Genomic DNA, 20,267 nt, shown 5'->3' with positions numbered 1-20,267 from the left:
TCAACTTTTTTTAACTTTTTCAAATCCCAAAATAATGATAATATTAAAACATAATATTTTAATATTTCATCTTAAAACTCAAAATTCTCACCTCAAAATTCTCAAGTGGCCAAACCGAACCACGTCTAGGTGTGACTATTGCCAAACTCCTACAATATTATCCTTAAACTATATTCTTTGTATTGAGCAGCTTGCCAGTTATGTTTGGAATCATTTTGGAATCCAGTTTGGGATGAGATGTATGGAGAATCAGGGCTAGAATGAAAAGTTTGTTCTATAATATCAAAAACCTCATAAGCACTTGAACTAGGCATTATCATTGGTCTACTACATTCTCTAATTACTTGGAACCTATGGGTTTTTAGGTGTAAGGCTCAAATGGAAGGAAAAGAAAATTGAGAAGAATTTAGTCTGTCATTAGATCAAGCAAATGCTCCATGAAGCTATGGGGAAAATGACTTGGGTAAAAAGGTAATTGCCTCAGGATGAGCTATTACTAAGTTAAATGTAGATGGAAGTTGTCGAGGAAATGCGAGGCAGTGTGGTGGAGGCGGGATAATTAGAGATGACAAATGATCATTTATTGCCACATTCTCAACCTTTCATGGAGTGGGAACTAAGATAAATGCCTTACTTGATGACTTAAATTTAGCATATTTACAAGTTGGTCAACTAGAAGTGATTCCGTATTGGTTGCAAGTTGTATGAAGGAGAAAAATAAGATTCCCTAAAAAGTTAAAGAAACATGGGAAAGGATAACATAGATGGAGTCTCTTGACATTAAATGTTGCCACGTGTTTAGGAGGCAAACTAGGTTGCAGATTAATTAGCTAAGAATGAAGCGCGCGCGCGCTGGGATCGTAGGGGGGTGTTGTTGTGGGGGTAACGGAAGAGTACCACAACTTTTACTCAGCCCCTCATGAAGTCAAAGGTCTAAGAAACACTGCGGGCTGAATTTCCTGCTGTTCAAGTTCGATAAATTTGGATTTGTTTATAACCTTCTCTTAGCTTTTGCTATAGGACATAAATAAGTTTTATGATGCCTTGGTTTTGGATGGTTTCATTTGTAACTGCCAAGGTGTCCTTGGGTTTTGATTATAATGTCACTGCAAAACAATCATTAGTTGTAATTATGGTATTCCTCCATAAAGAGTGAGGATCCTTTAATAAATTTCGGGGTGTCATCCTATTTGCCAAAAACAAAAAAGCATTAATCAAATAGTCATAATAATCCAACAATACATAATTGCAAAAAATCCTCAATAGAATAAGATTAGGAGATTCTTGTTAATGTCATCCCACCCATTTCCTTACCAAACATCGCTCAAATATAAACACTTTCAAACTCATTATTACAACATTTTCATACTTTCAAACAAATATAAAAAAATAATTCAACATTTTCAGATCCCAAAACAAGTATAATATTGAAAAATTATATTCTAATAATATTTTAATTTTATAATATTTTTATTCAACTTTTTTTTCTGATTTTTATAATATCAAACCATTTTACTACCATTCACAAGCTATGTCACTACTATTTACAAATTTTTTATCTCATTTCATTCTCCAAACATCCCCTAGGAATTATACTAACAATGCCATCATCCAAGAATGGGGAACCTACAACAATTTAACAAAGTTGAAACATCAAAGTTAGAATTTAGCGATGACGTGTGATGATGCGTTTCTTGATAGAATAGTGTGGGAAACTCAAAAGGTTTTATTTTGGGATGATCATAAATAGAATAATAAGAAAAACAATACAAAAAAATACAAAATTTATTAGGGGTTGGGATGAGGTAGCTCAGTTTTCATAACAAAGATTGTTTATGGTAAATATTTAAAATAATAATTAAAAAGTATTTTGTATTTGAATAATATTTGAGAAATAAATATTTGAGAATATTAGAAAACAGTTGTGTTCCCAAATGGACTATGTCCAAAGAAGAATCCTCTACCTCAACCAACAACATGAGTACGGTATAATATCCTTGCTCTAAATCAAGAAATGTATTTACCTTTTCTCCGTTTGTCCTGACTGTACAAATTTCAAAAAAACCACTCCCCCTTTGCACCAAGTGATGGTATCTACCATGCTTCAAATGTTGAGATGCTGATTCCATTTGCTGAATAAGTTGCGTTGTTGCTAGATAGAGAATCTGCTACCAATAAATCGGCATAGAAACCCGGCTGCCTTGAGATAGGCAATAAAACTTCACTGTTTAACATTAGAACCACATACAACATGTTTGGTCTATCTTCAGGTCTTTGCTGCACACATAACAGACCCGCTTGAATTAGTCTTAACACTTCAGATCGTGTTTGTGCATCACCTACAGATTCATCGATCAGTTCCATTGCTCTGTCTACAATCCATAGTCTCCATGCCTGAAACAAATTAAAAACCATATTTTGTGAGTTGGGTTTCCATTAAATATGTACATCTTGATCTATTACAATATCTTATCTTGGAGAATGGAGCTTTACTCTTATTACGAAAGTCCAGTTACCTTTTCCCGCACTATATTATAAGAAGTAAAATAATTATAACTAGTTGATTCAGTAGAAAAAGGAGATAGAGTTGCTAATATTTTTCATTTCATATATTTACTTATTCCTGCGGTTTGCACCTAACAAAATATAGTTTTGGAAGCACAAATTTTGCTCTTATTAAAGTCATGTTATCCTATTCTCCATTACCGGTGACTTGTTACCATTATAAGAGCATCAAAATACAAAGGCATCTCACGAAATTAGCAGTAAAAGGAACAACACTATTAATAATAGGTTTTGTTTAAAAATATAAATCAGTAGAATGGCATTCTACAAGCTTACATGTCCAAGAAGATTGAGGTAGTGGTCTGGATGGCAGAATCCCCTGTTCTTTTTCCCACCCAATATCTCCAATACTAAAACTCCAAAGCTAAAGACATCAGATTGTTGAGGGACCACCCCATGTGTGCCGTCCACATCATTGGTGCCCATGTGTTGGTGGTTTCCAATTCACATGATTGTGTTCCTCTCATGTGCTTGCATGTGAAATGGACATTGAGCATCTCCAGCTTGTGTCCAGCGATGTAATATGGAGGGAGATGAGTTCAGCCTCTCCTATAAATAGGAGAGGTCATCTGAAGGTAAAACCATCTCATTGAGAGAGTGAAGAAGTGAGAAGTGTGTGTAGTGCCATTTGAGATAGAGTTGTTTTCAATATAGTGTTTCCGCTCAGTGGATGTAAGCAAATTGCCGAACCACTTAAATATTGTCTCTATCTATTTTGTATTTATTTTCAGGGCAGCTCAAGGCACAACACAGATTTCACAGAGTACTGCCCATGCACTGCATACTCAGGAGACATGTAGCCACTGCAAAATATTATGTAAGGTCAAGGAAAATGAAATTCATAAACAGTTCAAGGTTATCTATAAGGGAAGATTAAACGTACTTACTATGTTCCAACAATCCTATAGGTCTCAGACACAATTTGATCTCCCTGAAATGATCTAGCCAGGCCAAAGTCTGAAATTTTCGGATTCATTTTCATATCCAGTAAGATATTGCTAGCTTTGAGATCTCTATGGATGACCCTCAGTCTAGAATCTTCGTGAAGATAGAGAAGTCCTTTGGCAATGCCACCAATAATGTCGATGCGCTTGCGCCAATCTAATAATTTGCTCTTTGTCTGGTCTGTCCAAGTTCACCTTCATTAGTATGGACTAGCGGGATGGTGGGGGTTGGTCGCAGGATTGGAAGCCATATCTGGTGCGGGTTCAAGTTCAGAATCGGAATGAGGAGGGGTTTCACTCATTGCTCTGATACCATATTGAGTATGGCACAGATGAGGCAGAAAATAAAGGATACGAAGGTTGAAGAAAAGTTCATTTCATTCATGTACGTTCCATTTACAAGGTAATCAGTCACTTATATATCACATTTACAAAGGAATAAAATAAATAAAATAATGCATGCTAATTCCAGCTCACATAACAAACTATAACAGAATGTATGCTATAATATTTAATCTGGTGCAGCTGTGAGCATCGAAGATGAATTTGTATCCTTTATTCTCAATAATGTTAGTACAAACCTTGTTGAATCCTCAACAAAATTTCATTAACCGAAGAAGATAACCAAACAAGAAATTCCTACTTTAGAAGGGTCAGAGCTCAAACCAAAAATAAACGACTCCAAGCTTTTGTTTGGCATGTATTCGTAGATCAAAATTTTCTCATTTTCTTCCGTGCAACACCCTAGCAGCTTTACAAGATTGCGGTGCTGAAGTTTGGTAATTAATTTGACTTCATTTATGAACTCATTAGGTCCTTGTCCGGAATTCGTTGAAAGCCTCTTCACAGCTATCACTTGCCCTTCTGGCAGTGTACCCTGAAAATCAAGACGTTAGGAAATGCGTTCCAAAAAATAAACTTCACATATGGTGAGGATATTTTTGGTCTACCTTATACATAGGTCCAAATCCACCTTCTCCCAGCTTGTTGTTGCTTGAAAAGTTATTAGTGGCATTAGCTATGGCTGTCAAATCAATTATCGGTAACTCCATGTCTTCCTTCAGGCCTTCATTTTCACAACCTTCCTCCGGTCTTCTCTTTGCCATTCCTGGAATATTAGGAACAGAATTGGCCAATTGGGCACGATTTTCTTGAACAGAAGAATTATTGAATGCAAGCGGCCAACCATCTACTCAGATGCATTTCTAAGCTAAGAAGAACTAAAGAAATTTCCAAGGCTTAAAAGTATAGCTTTACCTTTGAAACTAGACTTATTCTTCCGTATGTATGAGATCAATCCAAGTGTTAGAATTCCATTGACTAAGGCTACAGCGCCGGCTATGATTCCTGCTCGTTTTATCTTGCTGGTGTTCCCCCTTTTCCCATTATTTTCTGAAAACGAAGTTAGAGTTCTACTCAATTTGCATATATCTGACTATTGATCAAAAGTTGTATTAATTTTGAATATGTTGACTAGGCGATAAAGTTGTCCAAGTTATCCTCCTCTATTCATTGTAAAAGAGCACCGTTCAGAGCAACTTCTTTTTAATTTTTTAGAAGGAAAAAAGAAGTAAAAAGTACCTAGTTCTGAACTGGCCATCTTTATGTATAACTCTTGCCCACCCTGAGAGTACACAACAATGTCAATCAGTTTCCCCAACCAAAGCAAGCAGCCACTCCCTTTTCCCCTAATATCTAAATTGGAAAATGCTGTGCAAGAGCAGTTTGTTTAGCACAATCCCTCGCATTCATCGAGGCTCAAGGTCGCATTAAACCAGGAAGAAGATGTGTCGGGCGATTTCAAACCCATGTACTTGCGGAAGCCATTTCCAATATTGCATGCCAATGGATTCCGAACACATCCATCAGACCAATCTACTGATTTCCAATCTTTTGGAGACTTGGATAAGAATCCTTCCAAGCATGCACATGCAGGAGATCTATCGGCAGGTAGCATATGCACCACAGAATGCATATCTTTGACACGCGTCTGCCCCGGATGTGGAGAAAAGCTCCCAACTGCGTGTTCGATCCATCCACATAAACCGCTGCGCAATGCCTGATGGGTTTACCATGTATCTTGAAATAACAGAAGTGTTTACTAGTTTGAACTTGTAATACACCTCCTTCTGATTCATCACGAATTCATACTCGAACACTGGATTCCGATTTAAGCCCGGATATCCCGTAAAATGAAGACCATTCCATGACCCTGCTCTAGCCTTCATCGTATTCTCCTGCATGACAAACATTTGCCGAAGCCCACGAGGATCTAACCTTGTTGAAAACTCACCTCGACCAGGATCTCCCGTGCTCTTCCAAGATGATATGACTCTGTCTAGCCCAGTCACCAAGTTCCTTCCAAGCTTCATGTCCGGTAGGAATGTGTCACAAGGATAATCAAAACTCTGCCACAAAAATCTCTCTGGGTCATCAACATTTCCATCTTTCACAACAAGATTTCCAGTATCCAGGAGTTGTGCAACTGGATTTTCTGCTGTTCTTGATGAATTAGTTGGCCAAACAACATTATTTGTGCTATTGAGAAGGGCAAGAACTCGTTCATTGGTGACCGTTAAAACTCCGGAGTGATCGTTAAGTGGAGTTTCTCTGTTAGCCACCCATCTAACTGTCCCAGAAGATATTACGTACCATATTCCGACGTATCGGCTTTCCCAACTGCCTGGGCTGAAAAATCCCATTTCAAATGTTCCACCGGCTGAAACTAATGTGTCACCGTCTCTGATTGATTGACTGGAAAGAAGAGTGTCCAACGCAATGGACGTTTCTAAGAGGGAGAACAAGAAAGAGAATACAAAAGAATAGGTACCGGCTTCGGCCATTGTTTCCAGTTTTCTAATGGTTTATCGCCTTCTGTTTGGGAGAATGTTTCGTTTGTGTATGGTAAATGCACAGATAAGAAGAGATATTTGGAGAGAACAGCAAGTTTCTTTTATTTATGCACATCTTAGCTTTTGTCATTGACCTTCCTGGTTTTTGGTTCTGATCGTCAACCGTGTCAAGCGAGGGCAGGTATGGACGGTGGCATTCATAATTTTGATTTTGATTTTTGACGAAAGGTAAAATATTATTTTTTAATAATAATATTATTATTATTATTATTAAATTTAAAATAGTTAAATTGAGATTTGAAAAAATTAAATTATTTATTATATTTTATGAGATAATTTGAAAAATTGTAATCCATGGTAGAAGTTTGGACTTTTTTTTCTTGTATCTTTTTCAATGGAATGGTTGGTTTGGGCTTTAAAAATATCTCTGAATATATATAAATAATAGTAAAATAATTTATGAATAGTAATAAAATAGTTTAAGATAAGATGTTTTATTGAGTTTTTTAAAAAAAAATATTTAAAAAAATTTATAAAATTATAAAATTATTTGAATATAATTTTTTTTTAAGTTTAAAAAATTTTATTATTTTTTGCATGTGTTTTATTTGGAAGTTTTGGGAAATTGTAATAAGTAGGCAATGATTAGATGAAAAAGTTGAGAATTTAAAATTTAAAAATATTTTATATTTGAGTGATATTTGAAAAGAAAATATGTGATAATATCTTAAAATACTTGAGAACAGTTGTATTCTCAAACAGTTACTAAAAGGAAATGAAAACTCAAGAGGCGCCGTGAAGATGTATGTTTGCCGCCATTGTGATTTTCGTCTACCACCATCCAAAGTTTAGCCATAGGTGTGTCTATGGGTGCAATCTTTTGAAAAAATTTTGGAACCGAATCATTATACATTGGTTTTGAAAATTTAAAAAGTGATACACTGATTCATCATCGAAACTGAAACTTTTGATTTTTCTAGTTACCATTTACACGTATAGCACTACATAAGTTTAGTATTATAATAATTTCAACATTAAATTTAATTGTTAGAATTTAGTATTTATTATTAACAATTACTAATTCATTAGTGCCTAACTTATTAGTGAGATTAACTATTAGTTATAAGATTAATATACATAAATAATAAGATTAAAATTTCATGTTATATTAATTAACAATCTTGCGTATAATATATATAATACAATATAAAAGATATTTTATATATAAAATTTTAAAATATATTTACAGGCCGATTCAAACCAATTTTCAAAATATAAAAATCGAAACTGAAACGGTATAGGATTAGTTTCAGTGCCTAGATTCGATACTGGACCAAATAAGTTATAAACCAAATTACACCTACCGATTCAATTAGTTCAACTGATTTTTTTTTTTATTTTTTTTACACCACTAGGTGTGTCTATTTACCACCGTTGTGATTATTTTATTTCTTTTCTACAATGGTTCTCTGGTTTGGGAAGCTGCTATTGCCGATGTGAAGAAGATGCTTCCGCCAGCATGAGGAAGCTAATGTCGTCATGAACAAGTTGACACTATGAAGAAGTTGTTGCCACCATGAACACGACGATTCTTTCTATCATGAAGAAGGTTCCCTTTCATTTCAATCAAGTTCAAAATTAGATTAGTTTGATTTTAGATAAGTTCTTTGGAAACCCCCCTCCCTATGTTCATTTAAACCCCAACTCTAATCACATCGTATATGATGCAAGGCTTGTTGATGATAAATATATATATTGCTGTTTTTTAATAGTTTGCAATTTGATTAAGATCAGACCAAAACTTCAAAGACACAAGTAACAAAAAAATAGTGCAACAAGATGAATGTGGCGTGCTTAAAATGCAAGGAGATTGGACTCTATTGATTTGCTTTTTTCTAGGGTTGTAGTGTTTGCTCATATAATTAAGCTTCTGTCATTATAATGTAGTTTTGTGTCTACGTATATATGTAGGTTAATTAACAATATGTCAATTTTTGTGAGCACAAATTAACAAAGTCTTTGAGCCATCACAGCTTACTATTATTTGTTTTGTGTGATAGTTTTGTAAAAACACACTATTCAATGGGAAAAAAGAAATATCACATTAGGCCTTTCAATCCTGAGGCTTCAACTCAAGTATACTCTAAGAGAATTTATGTTATTGATTATAAATTCCTTCCCTTGAAACATGTAAGTTTGTGGTCATAAATTGCTTGTATTTGAAATTGAAGGATATATCAAATGCAACTCATCCAAATTATTCAAGCTATGTGCAGGCCGTTCACAATTGAACTTATTTATTTGATTTTATTTAAGTCTATTTGGCTAATTTTTTTCATTTTCTATTAGGCCTAATATGGGGCAATGCCACCTGCATTCTTTCCTGATTTCACCCTTGTCACCCATGGGTAAGTCACGATGTGAGAGGCAGAGGTCGGCCACCAACGAAGTGGAGAGTGCCTACAATAGAAAATGTTGCTAGGAGGTTGAAGATGGGAAAAGGAAGGGAAGGGATGCTAGTGGTGTAAAGAAAAGGGAAAAAAAAGTTATACTTGATTACTTATTTGTAATAGTCACTAATTCATTGATAGAGAAATTTATATTCAACGATGATTTTTTTATAGTAGTTAATATAAAGTATTCATTATACATTTATTTCTTCAAATAAAGCCATGTGAAACAACAAAAAGATGTGAAATGGACGAATACTTGATTCCTGATGTAGCTAACTTGCAACAAGATTATATGATAGGAATACAACACGGTGTCATAATTCAGGTTTATATTCACAGCCAAACATTTTACAGTTTACTTGTTATTGTATTATTTAACAATGTATATCATTCATGGTTGATGCACTATATGAGAGATTGAAGTCTTGAAAATTGATCGAAGACATTATGAAAATTATGCATTACAGTGATTATGAGAAAGTATAATGTATCACTACATTATTGGTTGAATTTTGATGTAATTTTTGACATATTGCTTGAATTTGAGGTATTGATGGAACATGTAAATTGCTTAATAGTCATTTTCCAAGTTGTTGTGTTTTGTAAAATGGCTATGATGAGGCAGACCGATGCTTATGCTTTGGCATATTCCAAATTAATGATGCAAATTGAGGCTAATGAATTCCAAATTAGCACTAAGGAATACAAAGTATTCAGGATGGAACATGTTTTACTTGATAATCATTCGACGTGGATGCACACCGATGCTCATGCTTTGCTGAAGTTTAGATTATTTTAGTCTTAATTTTTTGCTTATTTTCATTAGTACAATTGCTTTTTTTTTTTTTAAATGTTAAACAAACTTCGTTGATCAAAACTAATTACAAATGATTATCAATTCGAATGACTTGGAAAATAAAATTTGGGTAAGCATCCCACCAAACATTAATATCATCTATATTTCAAGCATATCTAACAAGTTTATGAGTTGCATTGTTGCCCATTCTCCCTACATACTGAATTTGACATCTTGGAAATCTCAGCATTAGCCCCTAATTGTCCTTTGTAAGATTTTTTAATAGTAATGCTGATGCTCTTGATCCTTGGATCCCTTGGACTAGGGGTGTAAGCCAGTTGGTCTGAACTGGAAAAATCGACCAGACCGACCCATTCAAACCATACAGAACTCTAGACCAGTCGGTCTTGGTCCCATAAATTGTGGACCGAAACCATTCGGTCCGATCACAGGCTTCATAAATTTTAGACTAAACCAAACTAAACTCCTATATATTTTTTAAAAATATTTTTAATAATTTAATATATTATTTTTATATAGTAATTATATAAGTTAATGATGTAATTTTTATTAATTTATTATCATTGAACATATAAAAATATTTTTTAATGAGTTAGTTACATAATCTATATTAATAATTTACTTAATATTAATTTAGTAACTTAAATAATTTTTTCTTAATTTATTTGGAAAAAAAAAAGAAGAAAAAATAAAAATAATTAGATCAGACCGGACTGGACTGGACTGACAGCTACCGGTCTGGTCTGAAAAAAATGATGGACCAAACATTTCGATCTATCACCCCTCCGAACTGGACCAGACCGATTTACATTTTTACCTTGGACCATCGAAGAGAATCATTTTCTGTAATAAGTTCTTGCAAACCCATATGAATGCACAGCTGCAGTCATCTTAGCAAAGCTATAAGGTCAATGTCTAAGAGCTCATTGACAATGTGTTTTTTCTTACTGGCGGCCATTAGTACATTCCCTTAACTGTTACAAAGAATTAGTCCCTCACCAGCACACTGTCATCAAGGAACATAACCCCATCTACATTCAATTTCATGGCATGTTGTGGTGAAGGCTCCCACGTACAGCACTTCTTAATGTTTCTCAATCCTTTTTAATGATTTTGAAAGCTTCCACCATTTAGAGCTTGCAGAACAGCATAAGTGACAAATTTGCCCACAATGTGCGAATATCTTTAGTAGAAAACAGGTGCCATGCCATATGGTCCAGAAGCTTTGTGAGGATTCATCTATTGTACTACTTCAAAAACCTCAACCTAAGTAAAATTTTTTGTGAGTTTCCTATTCATATCTTCAATAATCCTTCCATCCAGTTAATCCAGAAAACCCATGTCACCTCTTTGCGAAGAGGAAGTGTACAAGTCTTGAAAATACTACAAAATAAGTCTATCTCTTCCCTCTCCCTCTCTCCAACACCCTTCTCTATCTTTAATTTTGCTAATTTAATTCCTCTTTTTTCTTTGAGATGTTTCATTGTGAAAAGAACTTAGTATTTTAGTCACCTAATTGATTGTCACTTCATTCAAGTTAAGATACTAAGTGGTGACATTTCTACGCCTTTTGTAAGGTCTGCGCTGATCAACTCGCATATAGGTTTTCCAAGTCATTATGTTGTATTCAATTAAAGCTTATTTGCTTCAAGCTAAGTTTATATGATATATATGACCCAACTTGAGGAGGAGCGTTAAAGGATGTAATTGTGGTAAGTGTAACTTGTAAAGGTATAATCGTCAATTGTATGTAATATATATATTGTTGTACATCAATTAATGGAGTAAGAATTTCCCTCCATGAGTGTTTAGAAATTGCATAAAGAGATTGTTCAATAATATTTTCCAGGAAGACACAGCTAGAAAGAACAAAAAAAACAAAAAAAGTGTTGCAGGCACTAAGGTTTGCAAACTGGTCAAGGCATAAGAGATGTAGAATTAATCAAGAAAACCTTGCATATGAGATTTACCTGGAAGATCTTATTTGGACCATATAGATTTAGCCTTGAAGAGAAGAAAGATAGTGGGAGAGAAATATTGTATTGCTCAACAGTGTATTTCTATTTTCCTCTGAATAAAATTTTCTATAGCTCCATGGATGTACAACACAAATTAAATGCATATATCATTGACATGCTCTTCAGAATGAAAAGATATTGATTCCTGGCTCTTAAAGTCTCCCGAGGACTCTTCTTTACCATCGTGAGTTCTCCCATCCATTTTGAATCTCTGCCACAGAGTCTTCATCATCTATGATTTCATTAAGACCACCAACAATAAGTACAACAGCATCTACATCGATGAATGCCTAGACTTTGCAATCAACAGAATTTTTGCAGTTATAGGTGCTCCTATCCAAAGAATTCCCTTGAAATAAGTATCTCTCAAGCTTTGTAAAATAGAAGCTATAAAGCACAAAAACTAAAAAAAAAAATGCAAGTTAAAAATAGAGAAGTCAGAAAGAAATTACCACTTGTCTGGTACCTTTCCTAGTGAGCATAGTAAATTTATATGTACTATCTATTATTTCGATGGAAGTTTGGATTTACTTGTACACATAAACAAAGAAAAAAAGGTCTAACTCTAGCATAGGAAGCCAAGAAGTGTACATTTTTCAGCAAAATCACCCATACGAACCTATAATAACATTAAGAAGAGCATTGAAATTTTCATTACTGAAGACATATGATAAGTGGCATTGTGTGAGTAACTTTGTTTGACAACCAAAGATAAAATAAGAATTCCACAACCAACTCAACGGAAGAGCAACATGATGATTGTAGCTTGATCACTACGGAAACTGACCAATCCCATGCACGTTTCCAACATCTAGATTATCATTTTCTTTGCTCAATTACTTTCAAGGCATGAAGAAGGAAGCAAGAGATAGAGTTCTGTTTTCCCTCAGTTACCATCTGCAGATCGTTACTTGCGACAGAAAGATGTTTTGAGAATAATATAAGAAGGAGGGTAATAAAGTTGCAAAGAAACTTAATTTTGCTTTTTGTTTCCCCAATGAAGACAAAAAATGGAAGGTGTTGATATTTTGGGAAGACTTAAACTTAACTTCATGCCAATTCAAATGAACTCACAATCTATTTCAAGTTTGGTTAGATATCAAAACACTGTCTTCACTCTTTTAGATATGGGAGCAGCTAAAAGATTTTACCATTGGTGACAAGCCATGGATAGTGAGTGGGCACTTCAAAATGATGACAAGCTAGGAGGAGTCCAGAGACCTTCTACTGCTAAAGCTAGTTTTAATGGTCCTTTTTTTAGGAATGTAGATTGTTGGAAGTACCATGTGAGGGTTCTAAATACACATGGTGTAAAGATAGAATATGGGCGAAGCTAGACAGAACCATGGAGAATCCATACCTGCTACAAATGGAGGGACAATTGCCTTACAAGTTACTCCCTCGAGTTTGATCTTAGCATAGCCCCATGCTGATATCAAAGGGCCCTAAGTTTGTCAAAATACGGTCCTCCTATATTTAGGTTTCAAAGAATGTGATGTCTACATATGGATTTTAAAAAGGTAGTATAAGAAATTTGGAACCAAGATAAGTATGGGACTGGCATGGTAAAACTAATGCTAAAATTGAAGAGGATCAAGGGAGCCCTTAAAAAATGAAACAAGGAAATGTTTGGGCATGTGGAAGACTTGAAGATCAAATCATGGAGCTTGAAGAAAACATTTGCTCCCAACCAATTTTCAAGCAAGAAAATGACCATAAGGAAAACATAGTTGTACTTAACAAGTGCATCCTCCAAGAAGAGGTACAGCCCCAAACAAAAATTATGGGTCAAATGGCTAAGAAAATGTGATGCTAACACGGAATGTTTTCATGCTTTAGTACAACAAAGAATGCAAAAAGCTGCAATCAGCAAAATGTTCCTTGAAGATGGGAGTACGTTGAACTCTGCCCTGCAGATACATGATGCAATAGTCTCACACTTTCAGGATCTTGTAACTTCAAGTGCCTCTATGCAAGAGATTAACCTTGAGAATGTAATCAGCCTAGTAGTGACAAAAGAGAAGGTGATCTTGATTAGGGAGACAAATGCATATGAAGTAATGGAAGGCTTGAAAGAAATCTTGATAGATAGCGGCTCGAGCCCTGATGGGTTTGGATTTGGATTCTTTCTAGATTGCTGGGAATTAATAAATGAAGATGTGGTTGAGGCAAGAAATGAGTTTTTCAGCAGTGTTCCTATCCCTAGGTTTTCACAACTTCCTTTATTGTGTTCATACTGAAGGAAGACAACCCTAGAAACTTCTTGAAGTTCAGGCCAATCCGCTTGTGCACTGTAATATACAAAGTGTTTGCAAAAACCATGGTCAATAGAATGACCTCTATCCTTGAAGGGGTTATATCTAAAGAACAATGAGCCTTTTTCAAGGCAGAAGCATCAATGAAAATATTTTTCTTGCTCGAAAGATGATTCACAGTCTGAACAATAAAGTAATGACAGGGAAACGTCATGCTTAAAGTAGATATGGCAAAAATATATGACAGAGTAGAATGAGGATTTTTCAATAAAATATTGGAAGCATTTGGTTTTTCAAATGTCTATAGAACTCTATTAGCTAACTGTCACACAACCCCATGGTTTTCCATTGCCATGATTGGCATATTCACAGATTTCTTTATGTCTTTGAAGGAAGACAAGGAGATCCAGTATCTCCCTACTTGTTTATCATTGCTAAAAAAGTCCTTGTAAGACTTATTGGAGGCTGGGAAAATTGGGACTGTCCGAGCGATTAGAGGTTGTCCCATAATTTCACACTTGATGTATGCTAATGATCTAGTGATCTTCCTCAATGGTTCTAAATCTTCAATGAAAGAACTTGCTAAGGTGCTCAAGTATTATGAATAGGTTTCAGGTTATTGTGTTAATAAACATAAGTCTGTAGTAATTTTTGTTACTCATAATTCTGGTGCTAGGAGATCCATTAGGTTGAGAAATTTGGGTTACAAAGAAGGAGAATTCCCTACATATATCTGGGAGCCCACTGGACACTATTGTTGCTGACTTTGATACCAGAAAGAGTTGTTCCTTTCTTCTTTGGCTGTAAGCCTAGAAAGAACCTCAGATCCCATTATGAACAAAAAAGGTGACAGTGGGTCACCTTGGCAAAGACCTCTTGTAGGATTAATGAAACCTTTTGGGTGACCATTGATGATGACAGAAAAGGTTACAGTAGTAACACATTCCTTAATCCAATTAATCCAGGGGGAGTGGAATCCTAGGCAGTCAAAAATTTTGAGGATGAAAGTCCATTCCATAAAATCAAAGGCCTTTCCCATGTCAATTTTAATGGCCATTTCCCCTTTTTTCCCTTTTTTCTTTTTTAGATTGTGAAACACTTCGAGCAATGATAGTGTTCTCCTAGATGACTCTATCCGGGACCAAAGCTGTTTGGTGGGGGGAGATCAGACTTGGAAGCTTAAGCCTATTTGCCAAAATTTTTGATATGAACTTATAGCAAACATTTGAAAGGCTTATAGGCCTAAAGTGTTGGACAGGGTTTGGGTTATCATTCTTGGGGATAAGGGTGATGTTAGTATGGTTAACTTCTTTGAGCAACTTCCCGTGAGTGAAAAAGTTTTTGATCACAGCACACAAATCATCCTCAAGAATGTTCCAAAAATGTTTAAAGAAAATACCAGTTAATCCATCAGGCCCAGGGGCTTTTGAGTTATGAGTATTCTTAATGACCTCCCAAATTTCCTCATTATTAGGAATCTTGCAAAGATTTTGGTTCTCTCTGTAAGTGAGCTCATGAGGGAAGAGTTCTAAGATTTTAGGAGGAATCTCAGGGGAGGTGGTTGTATATATGCTCTTGAAGTGATCAATGAATTTGTTTTGGATGTCAGCAGGGTTCAAGGTCCACAGATTATTGTCAATCTTCAAGCTCTCAATGTAATTCTTCTTCCTTTCAATGGTGGTGGTCATATGGAAAAATTTTGTGTTAAGGTCCATGGTGGTGAGCCAAGGTAGCTCAGTTTTCATAACAAAGATTATTTATGGTAAACATTTAAAATAATAATTAAAAAGTATTTTGTATTTGAGTAATGTTTGATAATGAAATGTCTGAGCATACTAGAGAACAGTTGTGTTGCCAAACAGACTATGTTGGAAGAAGAATCCTCTATCTCAACCAATAACATGAGTACGGTATAATATCCTTGCTCTAAATCAAGAAATTTATTTACCTTTACTCCTTTTGTTCTGACTGTACAAATTTCAAAAGAACCACTCCCCCCCTTTGCACCAAGTGATAGTATCTACCGTGCTTCGAATGTTGAGATGCTGATTCCATTTGCTGAATAAGTTGCGTTGTTGCTAGATGGAGAATCTGCTACCGATAAATCGGCATAGAAACCCGGCTGCCTGGGGATAGGCAATAAAACTTCACTGCCTAACATTAGAACCACATAAGACATGTTTGGTCTATCTTCAGGTCTTTGCTGCACACATAACAGACCCACTTGAATTAGTCTTAACACTTCAGATCGTGTGTGTGCATCAACTACTGATTCATCGATCAGTTCCATTGCTCTGTCTACAATCCATAGTCTCCATGCCTGAAACAAATTAAAAACCATATTTCTGTGAGTTGGGTTTCCATTAATATGCACATCTTGATCTATTACAATATATTATCTTGGAGAATGCAGCAATACTCTTATCATGAAAGTCCTGTTATCAGTTCCTGCATTATACTACTACAATAGTTACATAATATGTCATTAAGTTCAAGTTATTAAGTAAAATAATTATATCTAAAAAGGAGATACGAGTTGCTAATATTGACACTAATTAGAAAGTTTATTTATTATTATCTTAGTTATACATAATATTTTTCATTTAATATATTTACTTATTCCTGCAGTTTGCACCTAACAAAATATAGTTTTGTAAGCACAAATTTTGCTCTTATTAAGTCATATTATCCTATTCTCCATTACCTGTGACTTGTTACTATTATAAGAGCATCATAATACAAAGAAATATAAATCTCATGAACTTGGCAGTAAACGGAACAACACTGTTAATAACAGGTTCTGTTTCAAAATATAAATCAGTAGAATGCCATTCTACATGCTTACATGTCCAAGAAGATTGAGGTGGTGGTCTGGATGGCAGAATCCCCTGTTCTTCTTCCCACTCAAGATCTCCAATACTAAAACTCCAAAGCTAAAGACATCAGATTTCACAGAGTACTGCCCATGCACTGCATACTCGGGAGACATGTAGCCACTGCAAAATATTATGTAAGGACAAGGAAATTGAAGTTCATAAACAGTTCAAGGTTATCGATAAGAAAAGATTAAACGTACTTACTATGTTCCAACAATCCTATGGGTCTTGGACACAATTTGATCTCCCTGAAATGATCTAGCCAGGCCAAAGTCCGAAATTTTCGGATTCATTTCCATATCTAGTAAGATATTGCTAGCTTTGAGATCTCTATGGATGACCCTCAGTCTAGAATCTTCGTGAAGATAGAGAAGTCCTTTGGCAATGCCACCAATAATGTCAATGCGCTTGCGCAAATCTAATAATTTGCTCTTTGTCTCGTCTGTCCAAGTTCACCTTCATGTTAGTACAAACCTTGCTGAATTCTCAACAAAATTTCATTAACCGAAGAAGATAACTAAACAAGAATTCCTTGCTTTAGAAGGGTCAGAGCTCAAACCAAAAATAAAGGACTCCAAGCTTTTGTTAGGCATGTATTCGTAGATCAAAATTTTCTCATTTTCTTCCGTGCAACACCCTAGAAGCTTTACAAGATTGCGGTGCTGAAGTTTGGCAATCAATTTTACTTCATTTATGAACTCAATAGGTCCTTGTCCGGAATTCGTTGAAAGCCTCTTCACAGCTATCACTTGCCCTTCTGGCAGTGTACCCTGAAAATCAAGAGGTTAGGAAATGCGTTCCAAAAAATAAACTTCACATATGTTGAGGATATTTCTGGTCTACCTTATACACAGGTCCAAATCCACCTTCTCCCAGCTTGTTGTTGCTTGAAAAGTTATTAGTGGCATTAGCTATGGCTGTCAAATCAATTATCGGTAACTCCATGTCTTCCTTCAGGCCTTCATTTTCACAATCTTTCTCGGGTCTTCTTTTTGTCATTCCTGGAATATTAGGAACTGAATTGGCACGATTTTCTTGAACAGAAGAACTATTGAATACAAGTGGCCAACCATCTACTCAGATGCATTTCTCTAAGGTAAAAAGAACTATAGAAATTTCTTAGCTTTAAAAATATACCTTTGAAACTAGACTTCTTCTTCCGTATGTATGAGATCAATCCAAGTGCTAGAATTCCATTCACTAATACTACAGCGCCGGCTATGATTCCTGCTCGTTTTATCTTGCTGGTGTTCCCCTTATTCCCATTATTTTCTGAAAACGAAGTTAGATTTCTACTCAATCTGCATATATCTGACTAATGATCAAAACTCCTATTAATTTTGAATATCACTAGGCGATATAGTTGTCCGAGTTATCCTCTATTCATAGTAAAAGAGAAAAATGCAGAGCAATTTTTTTTTTTTTAATTTTTTAGAAGGAAAAAAGAAGTAAAAAGTACCTAGTTCTGAACTGGCCACTTTTATGTATAGATCTTGCCCACCCTGAGAGTACACAACAGTGTCAATCAGTTTCCCCAACCAAAGCAAGCAGCCACTCCCTTTTCCCCTAATATCTAAATTGGAATATGCTGTGCAAGAGCAGTTTTTCAAGCACAATCCCTCGCATTCATCGAGGCTCAGGGTCGCATTAAACCAGGAAGAAGATGTGTCGGGTAATTTCAACCCCGTGTACTTGAGGAAGCCATCTCCAATATTGCATACCAATGGAGTCCTTCGAACACATCCGTCAGACCAATCTATTGATTTCCAATCTTTTGGAGACTTGGGTAAGAACCCTTTCAAGCATGCACATGCAGGAGAGTTATCGCGATCGCAGGTAGCGTATGCCCCACAGAATGCATAAGTTTGACACGCATCTGGCTGGGATGTGGCGTAAAGCTCCCAACTGCGAGTTCGATCCATCCACACAAACCGCTGCGCAACGCCAGATGGGTTTATTGTATATCTTGAAAAAACAGAAGTGTTTACGAGTGTGAAATCAAAATACACCTCGTTCTGATTCATCACGAATTCATAGTCGAACACTGGATTCCGAGTTACGCCCGGGTATCCCGTAAAACGAAGACCATTCCATGACCCCGTTCTAGCCTTTATCGTATTCCCCTTCATCAGAACCCTTTGCGGAAGCCCACGAGGATCTAACCTTACTGTAAAATCACCTCGAGCAGGATCTTCCGTGCTCTTCCAAGATGACATGATTCTATCTAGACCAGTTACCAAGTCCCTTCCAATCTTCATTTTTGGTAGTAATGTGTCACAAGGATAATCAAAACTCTGCCACAAAAATCTCTCTGGGTCATCAACATTTCCATCTTTCACAACAAGATTTCCAGTATCCAGGAGCTGTGCAACTGGATTTTCTGCTGTTCTTGATATATTAGTGGACCAAACAACATTATTTGTGCTATTGAGAAGGGCAAGAACTCCTTCATCGGTGATCGTTAAAACTCCGGAGTGATCGTTAAGCGGAGTGTCTCTGTTAGCCACCCATACGACTGTCCCAGAAGATATCGCGTACCATATTCCAACGTATCGGCTTTTTGAACTGCCTGGGCTGAAAAATCCCATTTCAAATGTTCCACCGGCTGAAACTAACGTGTCGCCGTCTCTGATTGATTGATTGGAAGGAAGAGTGTCCAACGAATTGGATGTTTCTAAGAGGGAGAACAATAGAGAGGATAGAAAAAAATAGGTACAGGCTTCGGCCATTGATTTTCTAATGGCTTATCTCCTTCTGTTTGGGAAAAGGTAATGTGTTTCAGTGTATGTATCGTAAATGCAGACGAAGATATATGGGGAGAACAGCAAATTGCTTCTATATATATATATAAAAGGAGAGGGGGTCTGAGTTGAGAGAGAGAACTCGGGAGGGAGACCAAGCCGAGAATGAGAGATGGATTCATGTGGCCTAAAATTGTTTTGGAAAAAATATCTCTTTTGGGCGGTAAAGTATCTATTATTTATTATTTTATTATTATTTTTATTTATTTTTTATTATTTTATATTACTGTTTATTATTATTTAATATTTTTTATTATTATTCATAAAATATCAGATACCACCTTATTATTCAAACACAACCTAACACAATGTTACGTCACCAAAACACCCTTATTTAAACTAACACAAGAAAAAATAAAAAGATAAAAAAGACAAATTGCCAAACACAGATAACACTGAAAATGGAAACAATTACTATAGATTACTGTAGAGCGGCGATCGCCGCTTATATAATAAGCAAGATATCTATATATAAATATATATCATATTATAGATATATAGGATATAAGAGTCAACAAGGTAGAAGGATCTAGATTCATCCCAAAGTAACAAATAAATACAAGAAAAAGGAAAAAAATATGACAATAACTTGACCTCTACCCATTTTTCACAAAAAAAAGTCACAAGAAACGATTCTAATAGTCTAATAAACAGACAATAATATTACAACTAAAAGCTATAATGAA

General features: G+C 35.5%; 1 protein-coding gene and 1 pseudogene across 4 annotated transcripts; both read right to left on the bottom strand.

Annotated features, from left to right (window-relative positions):
- Positions 1 to 3,451: 3,451 nt before the first annotated feature.
- On the bottom strand, positions 3,452 to 6,453 carry LOC122280934 (annotated as a pseudogene).
- Positions 6,454 to 11,668: 5,215 nt separating this feature from the next.
- Positions 11,669 to 19,705, bottom strand: LOC122280930 (G-type lectin S-receptor-like serine/threonine-protein kinase At4g27290). Of its 4 annotated transcripts, none has more exons than XR_006230095.1 (8): positions 18,240 to 19,704; positions 17,918 to 18,052; positions 17,624 to 17,781; positions 17,340 to 17,550; positions 16,985 to 17,222; positions 16,750 to 16,900; positions 15,853 to 16,224; positions 11,669 to 11,982 (listed from the first exon to the last, which is right to left on the bottom strand). XR_006230095.1 is itself a non-coding variant. In XM_043092065.1 (8 exons), exons 1-8 carry the CDS (start codon positions 19,507 to 19,509, stop codon positions 11,940 to 11,942), a joined length of 2,502 nt encoding a protein of 833 aa, XP_042947999.1. In that variant the 5' UTR covers positions 19,510 to 19,705; the 3' UTR covers positions 11,669 to 11,939. The 4 variants fall into 4 exon arrangements, 2 of the variants coding, with proteins under 2 accessions (XP_042947999.1, XP_042948000.1); XR_006230094.1 differs by having other exon boundaries at positions 11,669 to 11,881; XM_043092065.1 differs by having other exon boundaries at positions 15,929 to 16,224; positions 18,240 to 19,705.
- Positions 19,706 to 20,267: the final 562 nt, after the last annotated feature.

Source organism: Carya illinoinensis, chromosome 11 (genome assembly GCF_018687715.1).
Source record: "Carya illinoinensis cultivar Pawnee chromosome 11, C.illinoinensisPawnee_v1, whole genome shotgun sequence".
Lineage (NCBI taxonomy): Eukaryota > Viridiplantae > Streptophyta > Magnoliopsida > Fagales > Juglandaceae > Carya > Carya illinoinensis.
Note: the sequence above shows the minus strand (reverse complement) of the source record. Positions and strands in the feature narration are given on the sequence as shown.

Bases quoted from the DNA above. Each gene is read 5' to 3' on its own strand.
- LOC122280930 (XM_043092065.1), bottom strand. From the start codon at position 19,509: ATGGCCGAAGCCTGTACCTATTTTTTTCTATCCTCTCTATTGTTCTCC. The intron at 16,225-16,749 runs GTAAGCATGTAG...AATTTGTTTCAG, and splicing joins ACCTCAATCTTCTTGGACAT to GCATGGAGACTATGGATTGT. The intron at 11,983-15,928 runs GTAGATACTATC...TTCTTTGGATAG, and splicing joins ATCTCAACATTCGAAGCACG to GAGCACCTATAACTGCAAAA.